At 40.6% G+C, this 8,106-nt stretch overlaps 1 protein-coding gene across 1 annotated transcript in view; it reads left to right on the top strand.

Moving 5' to 3' along the window:
• Window positions 1–2,509: 2,509 nt before the first annotated feature.
• Window positions 2,510–8,106, top strand: part of aspscr1 (ASPSCR1 tether for SLC2A4, UBX domain containing) — a 28,618-nt gene continuing 23,021 nt past the window's right edge. The window contains exons 1-3 of the mRNA XM_058401118.1: window positions 2,510–2,639; window positions 2,948–3,003; window positions 3,402–3,516. Of these exons, the coding sequence (XP_058257101.1) occupies window positions 2,550–2,639; window positions 2,948–3,003; window positions 3,402–3,516 (261 nt within the window). The 5' untranslated portion in view covers window positions 2,510–2,549. The remainder of the gene's footprint in view (window positions 2,640–2,947; window positions 3,004–3,401; window positions 3,517–8,106) is intronic.

Below are 8,106 nucleotides of genomic sequence, written 5' to 3'. Positions count from 1 at the left end.
AAATTTGGTACCAGCTGTTGGGAACCATCAAAAGTGCAGATGTACACTGATCAGGCATATCATTATGACCACCTGCTTAATATTGTGTTGGTCCCCCTTTTGCTGCCAAAACAGCCCTGACCCGTCATGCGCTGTGTATTCTGACACCTTTCTATCAGAACCAGCATTAACCTCTTCAGCAGTTTGAGCAACAGTAGCTCGTCTGTTAGATCGGATCACACGGGCCAGCCTTTGCTCAACACGTGCATCAATGAGCCTCGGCCATCCATGACCCTGTCGCCGGTTCACCACTGTTCCTTCCTTGGACTACTTTTGATAGATACTGACCACTGCAGACTGGGAACACCCCATAAGAGCCATCTAGCCATCACAATTTGGCCCTTGTCAAACTCCCTCAAATCCTTATGCTTGCTCATTTTTCCTGCTCCTAATACATCAACTTTGAGGACAAAATGTTCACTTGCTGCCTAATATATCCCACCCACTAACAGGTGCCATGATGAGGAGATAAACAGTGCTTTTCACTTCACCACTCAGTGCTCATAATGTTATGCCTGATCAGTGTAAATAGACATTTAGTTTACAGAGAATGCTATACAGATTAAATAAAGACCACAATACACAGAGTACATGAGGTATGCATGTAAAGTGAACGTTACAGTACGAAGTAATTAACCTTTTGCAGAAAACAAATCTTCAATTCTCCACGGTTAGGAGGATCCCTCTGATGGACTCACAGTTTGAAAATGCTTTAAAAAATTTTTGAATGGGATTCAAGTCAGGAGATTGGCTAGGCCATGCAAGGCCTTCTTGAGTTTATTTTGGCTGTATGTTTGGGGTCGTTGTCTTATTAAAATGTCCATCTTTTCTCCAGATTCGTTTTTTTGGCCCATAAGATAAAATTCTTCTCTAATATGTCCCGGGACATTGCTTTATTCATGTTTCCTTTGATGACGTACAATGCCCCAGAACCAATATGCGTAAAAGCAGCTTCAAATCAAGATGCTCCCACCTCTGTTCTTCACTGTTCTTAGGATCATTTGAACAAACCCTTCTTTCTCCAAATGTAACAAGCTGAATTTATTACCAAAGAGGTATATTTTTGTTTTATTTGACCAGAGTATATTGTTCCAACATGTTATGATTCGTCAAAAAAAGCCAGTGTATCTTTGTGCCTTTTTTTAGCAGTTGAATTTTGTATGTGTGTGTCATCTGAGAGTACCTTCTCAGTAAAATCCTGGGTGGAACACCTCTCTGAGCGTGATTAGATGTGGTTTCATAAACGTTCCACCTTAATATTATTGAAACAATTGCTCTGAGTTCATTTTCTGTTTGAATCATTTCGTCCCTGAGAACTGTAGGATCTCCTTCAACTTCACCATGATTGTTACTTGTTGTGTGAAATCTTCAAAACCAGTTTTTTATGAAGGTGCAATGTGTATGAGAACATTTTTGCTGTATTTAAATCTAGGCTTTATCGATCTTTTATGCTACTTTCAAGTAAATAGTGTCTGTATACCTCCCAGTTTTATTTAAACATATCATTGTTTATTGTTTTTGTTTATATTTACAACTGCAAAGTCAAAAGACATTATGCGAGCCATTTTGAAGTGGATATATACACTAGATGAAAGAAAAACAATATTACCTATTTCTCCTGTATCTTAAATTTCCACTGGTTTCACCATGTACAGCCAATGAGGCACTTTGTGTGCTTACACTGCATTTTCTTCCTGGAGTCTTCTTCATACCCATCCATCCACCCATCCACCCAAAGACTTAGATAGGGAAGTGGTAGCTCAGTGGTTAAGGTGTTGGACTACTGATTGTTCCATCCATCCATCCATCCACCCACCCATCCATCTGTCTATGTGTGGTAAAGAGTTAGATAGGGAAGTGGTAGCTCAGTGGTTAAGGTGTTGTACTACTGATTGTTCCATCCATCCATCCATCCATCCATCCACCTGTCTATGTGTGGTAAAGAGTTAGATAGGGAAGTGGTAGCTAAGTGGTTAAGGTGTTGGACTACTGATTGAAAGGTTGTGAGTTTGAATCCCAGGACCCCCATGCTGCCACTGCTGGGTCTCTGAACCAGGCCCTTAACCCACAGTTGCTCAGTTGTATGAGATAAATCTAAGTGGCTCTGGATAAGGGTGTCTGCCAAATGCTGTAAAATGTAAATGTCTTGACTTTTCACTGGTTTCACCTCCTACAGCCTGTGAAGCACTATGTGTACTATACTTAAATTTTACCATGTCTACAGTAATTACTGGATTCTTCATCTATCTATCTATCTATCTATCTATCTATCTATCTATCTATCTATCTATCTATCTATCTATCTATCTATCTATCTATCTATCTATCTATCATTATATAGATCACATAAAGTCACATAAAATCACCTCAGTTAAAAACACAATGTTAATCTTTATTCGGACATCCTGCATTGAAGATACCCGACAACAAATTCCTGGGCACCATTTTTTTGACTTCATTTCACATGTCAATAAAGTTGTTTCAAACAAACACGCTGACGTCATTTTGCAATGGCAGCCAGCAGCACATCAGTGTCAGTTCTTGCTCCGAATGGACGAAGACAAACCGTCAAAGTCTCCCAAAACACACCCCTGCTTCAGGTAAATATGATCGACCAAACACGAAAATGTAAAATATGACGGTTACGTTTTATTTGTAATAAGGGCTGTTCCTTTCCTGGAATATGTGTTATCGCGAACAATGGCCGCGTCCCAAGCAACACTCTGTTGGTTATGTAGTGCGCTACGAAGGGACTAGGAGCTTATTATTTAACGTCGTGTTAAGTGCTCATGTATAGGTGATAGGGAGCAATTTGGGACTCAACATTTTAAGTAGCTGCGTTAGCTCTGTTGGCATGAGTTAGCGAAATATATACCGATGTCGATTCTCTCCTGTTTTAAACCTGCAGGTTCTCGAGGAAGTGTGCAAGAAACAAGGATTTAATCCAGATGATCACGGACTGAAGTGAGGGGACAAAATAAGTTCATATATATATTTATATTTTCCTAACTAATGCTTAGCTAACTAGCATCTATCTATCTATCTATCTATCTATCTATCTATCTATCTATCTATCTATCTATCTATATGTGTCTGTCTGTCTGTCTATCTATGTCTGCCTGTCTATCTATCTGTGTCTCTGTCTGTTTGTCTATCTATCTGTCTATCTATCTGTGTCTATCTATCTATCTATCTATCTATCTATCTATCTATCTATCTATCTATCTATATGTGTCTGTCTGTCTATCTATCTGTGTCTGTCTATCTAGCTGTGTCTGTATATATTTGTTGTTGACAGCTGATGTTTGTGCACGCAGTACTTCATATTATCTCTAACCCTCTTTTGGCTGTATTTTCTGCAGGTTTCAGAGGAATGTTCTGGATCTGACACTGCAGTGGAGGTTTGCCAGCCTGCCAAACAATGCCAAGCTGGAGATAGTGCCAAGCACCCGCCAGCGTGGAGGGACAGATAGCACGGTGTGTAATTGGGTATTTATCTGTAAGACTTGAATGAAGTTGGATAGATCAAACCATTTGCATTAAAAGAGAAGCAGCACTGAATTGCTGAAATCTGTAATAAGACACTGATCAGGTTATGGGTGTTTCGTTCATGTCTGAATCTAGGCAAAATGTGTTCACTAGTGTATCCCAAAAGGTGTTAGTTAGTTAGTTAGTTAGTTAGTTATTTTTGTTAAACTTAAGTCACATTCCATGATGTTACCACAGTTTACACTGATCAGGCATAACATTATGAGCAGTGCCAGGTGAAGTGAATAACACTGATTATTTCCTTATCATGGCACAATTAAGCAGCAAGTGAACAAGTTGATGTGTTAAAAGCAAGAAAACTGGACAAGCATAAGGATTTGAGTGAGTTTGACAAGGGCCAAATTGTGGTGGCTAGACCACTGGATCAGAACATCTCCAAAACTGCAGCTCTTTTGGGGTGTTCCCGGTCTGCAGTGGTCAGTATCTATCAAAAGTGGTCCAAGGAAGGAACAGTGGTGAACCGGCGACAGGGTGATGGACGGCCAAAGGTCATTGATGCACGTGGGGAGTGAAGGCTGGCCCGTGTGATCCGATCTAACAGACGAGCTACTGTTGCTCAGATTGTGAAAGAAGTTAATGCTTGATTTTATAGTGAGCATTGTCACTGAATAGAGGAGTGTCAAGAAAGTCTGGCAGCATTAGGGGAATTATTTGACTTTTCCCAAATATAGTGTTCGGTGCTTGACTTGGGCTTTTTTAGTTTTACACTGGCAGTAAGAGGCCAATGTATATAACAAGTACTTTCATTCTATTTAACTCAAATTGTTTTGCATAAATACATACCCTAGACTTCATATGCATACCTCATGCCCTCATTAATAATCTTATTAACAAACTTCAAGTGTGGCCTGTATTATTATTTATCTAGAAACTGGAACAATATTATCAACCAGAGTGATGTGCACACACTAAACAAGCTTTAACCTGGAGACATCCATGCCGAAAGCACACCGGATCTCCCCTGAAATCCCACTTTCTCATAAAAAATAAACTTGAAGGCTGTATATCTTGTGAGAAAAATTAGAGATAAGTGGAAATATGAATGAGATCTAGGTTGGAGAAATGCATTCAGCATATAGAAAAGAAACATCTATTTATTATATTGTGTGTTGGCAGGAGTAATTTTATGTTTGTGTTAATTTTTCTGTTCCTAAAAATGTTTCTGTGGAAGCAATAATCACTATGTTTGCAATTTTCCTTCATCCTCCCTCTCAAAATCTGGATTGAAGGATTAGTTTTGTATGTGAACAGGTGAATTTGATTTCCTCTCAGATTTTAACTGGCAGTACAAAATATTGTGGCTGGACGGTGCACACTAAATGACCAGCCACGGCAGGACTAGTGGCCAGGCGTAAGGCTGTAGTCACTGAGTGCCATAATGAGTGGACATCCAGTCAGTGGATAAAATCTTGTAGGGTGCAGGAGGCTTGACTTCAAGCTTGGTTGTGTAACGTGAAGAGTGATTATGGTTGTCTAAGCTCTCTTACATAATAGAGGCTGATACATTTCTGGTACATTACGAGTGTCACTCTATTGGACAGGGGAGAGAGTAATAACATCCCAGAAAGCTGGGTCAGTTACTGTGTACATCGTGAGTGAGATTTTGCAGGTTATCAGAGCTGACAGTTTTTGCCTTCATGTAGGTGTGAAAGATATTTTTTTAAATGGGAGTGTATCAGACATTTATTCAGAGTCAGTAAATGCGCTATCCTAGTTTGGGTCACTGCGGTTTCAAAGAACTTAACATTTTATTAAATAAAAACAATGAAATGATGAAAACCTTTCCGTGGATTCATGCACACCTCTAAACTCAGGACCGCTCTGTTATCAGGACCCCTTGTGAGGGTGAAGGCTAACCCTTGCTTCCTCCAGTACACCACTATTTTTAACAAGTTGCCACACAGGGCAGAGTAACACACTCTGATAAGTCTACTCTGTATACATGATCCCACAGATGCCTATGATTGACTAGTATCACTGTGATTGATATTGAAGTTATGAACCCACAAACCAAGAATCTGATAGATTACTGAATAGAGATGTTCTTAATATTGTTAAAAGAGGCATTTTTGTATTTGTTATAATTGGTTGCCTCCCTTATAACACGAGTCACAATATGATCGTAATATCTAGCTGCTCAAATCCATTTTGGTTAAGCGCACTCGTCTGGTGAATTACAAGAAAGCTGTGTTTAAATTTCCAAACCGTGTAGTGTGCGTTGTGGAAAAGCTAGCGTATGCTATGACCGAAGAACTTAGTTGCAACAGTGTGTGCTTGCTGACACATGACAGCATGCCTCTTTGCCTCATTCCACCATATGGATTGTAGTGCTGGCACGGGGAGGCTGTGTGGTGTCCTGTATTGTGGGCTGATTCGTGAGAGAAAGTGCTTAAACCCCATGCAGCTATGTGATTGATTTACTTAGCTTTCCTGGTGTCCAGAACATAACGTGTGCTCCCACTTTACTGCTACAACATGGGTCATAAAAATAATCAGCGCCTTGTTTGAGTCCATGTTCCAAAACATTTATTTGTCTGCTTTGAACATTTACATGCATTTTTCCTAACCGCATACACTCATACACCTCACCAACTGTTTCTGTTTGTGTGCTAGCATAATTAGGCGTTTGCATTACAGGGCCATGTGGCTGGGTCTCGTCGGGTGCGAGATGGCCATGGCGTCCTTTCAAGTCTTAAAACAGTTCCTAAACAGCCTGCTTGTCCTGCTGCTGGTATTTGTCACAGAGTGCCATCTTAGAACTGGCCTGAAGTGGGCACATCTGCCGAGCAGGTTCGTGAACGCACTTCCCTACCCACCCCCCTTTTCTGACAAGACTTCATATTGGTTGCAGCTGATTTCTTGTTTGTGAAAGAAACTAATTACTTCAAGCCTTTTTGATTAAGGGTGAGGGTTAATGGCTGTTTCCCCAGCACCAGTGTTTGATAGATGAGTTCCTATTAGCACAGGCTTAAATAAAGCACAAAACGTGTAGTTTGGGATTGTTCACAAAGACTCTACTCTTCTACTCTGAAGAAGATTCAGTAGAAGTCATTATGATGCCAATATTACAGCTCTGAGAATGTGCAGTACTTTCCCCCAGCACTTCCTCCCTTAATCTCACAGCTGTTTAGAAAGTGTTGAACGGAGGATGCTATTATTCACTTTCATCTAATTATGAGGTTACGGTGAAATAACAACTATTTTAACAACAAGAGTCAGGTGTCAGGCATCACCACACAGATTCACATGGATAAAAACACAACAGAAATCACAGTCCAGTGTTTTCAGGTCAATATCAGTTCAAGACGGATATTTAGTATTTTGTCTGTCCATCCAAAAAATCAAGCAATTAAGTAGAAGGAAACGCTTAGTAGGCCTCCACAATCAAATAACGTTCTGGCCAATGGTATAAAACCACATGTAAAGCTCTATCATTGTGAAATTAAGTACTCTTGGGGTGGTGGTAGCTCAAGTGGTTCAGGCCCTGGGTCGTTGACCGGAAGATCAGGGTTCAAGCCCCAGCACTGCCAAACTGCCACCGTTGGGCCCTTGAGCAAGGCCCCCAACCCCCCCTGCTCCAGGGGTTCTGCATCATGGCTGACCCTGCGCTCTGACCCCAACTCCCAAGGATGGGATATACGAAGAAAGAATTTCACTGTACAGTAATGTATATGTGACAGAGACTACTTAACTTACTCTTCTGAGAGCTATCCAGCAGTAACCAGGCTAGAAGATCCATGGTCATGGAAGTGACCAAGATTCTAATGGCTTCTCTAATAGAGCTTCAGAAGTCCTCCATAGAACCAAAAAGAGAGCCATCTTAGAATCAGGCCTTAATGGTAGAATAGCCAGATAGATGCCATTCTGAGTAAATGAACTTTTAGATGAATTGCACAAAATCAGGGGAGAAGTCACAAGAACTGCTGATTTGTATCTTTGCTTAGCTGAGTGAAGAAGAGTAGGAAGTTGGGGAGAAGCGAAATCAAGTTTTAGGGAAGCAATGAAATGGTTTTCCGGGAAGCTTACAAAAGATCTTCTGCAGATTGTATGAATTATAGCTTTTGGTGTTCTAGTGTGATCGCTAGTTAGACGTTCAGGTTTTAGATATTTTCGTGTCTGTTTGTTTTGAAGTTGATGTTTAATTTTCCATCACAGTCACATCTGACTACATACAAGTCTGGTTTGTTTACAGCCACTCCACATCAATGTCTTATCTGTCCTTTATTCTTCTCTGTTTCATCTTTTTGTTTATGCTGGTGTTAAATAACCCGAACAAATAAATTATGACTTAAAACTTTTATCAAATGTTTATTCATGTGTGAGATGTTTAAGGGTGTGACGAGTGGCCCTGGCATGTTGCTAGAACGTCGTCTCGATTCTCTATGGCTTCGGAAATTGAGGTCAAGACCAAGGCCAAGGTTAATGACATCGTCAATCTGCGGCGGCCTTCCTTAGCCTCTGTCATCCATGTGTGCCGGCTGGGCCACCCACAGTCGAACACAAAACATCAACTGTTTA

Source organism: Hemibagrus wyckioides, linkage group LG10 (assembly GCF_019097595.1).
Source record: "Hemibagrus wyckioides isolate EC202008001 linkage group LG10, SWU_Hwy_1.0, whole genome shotgun sequence".
In the NCBI taxonomy this organism is placed as follows: domain Eukaryota; kingdom Metazoa; phylum Chordata; class Actinopteri; order Siluriformes; family Bagridae; genus Hemibagrus; species Hemibagrus wyckioides.
The sequence above is the reverse complement of the archived record's forward strand: the minus strand, read 5'-3'. Positions and strand labels throughout refer to the sequence as shown.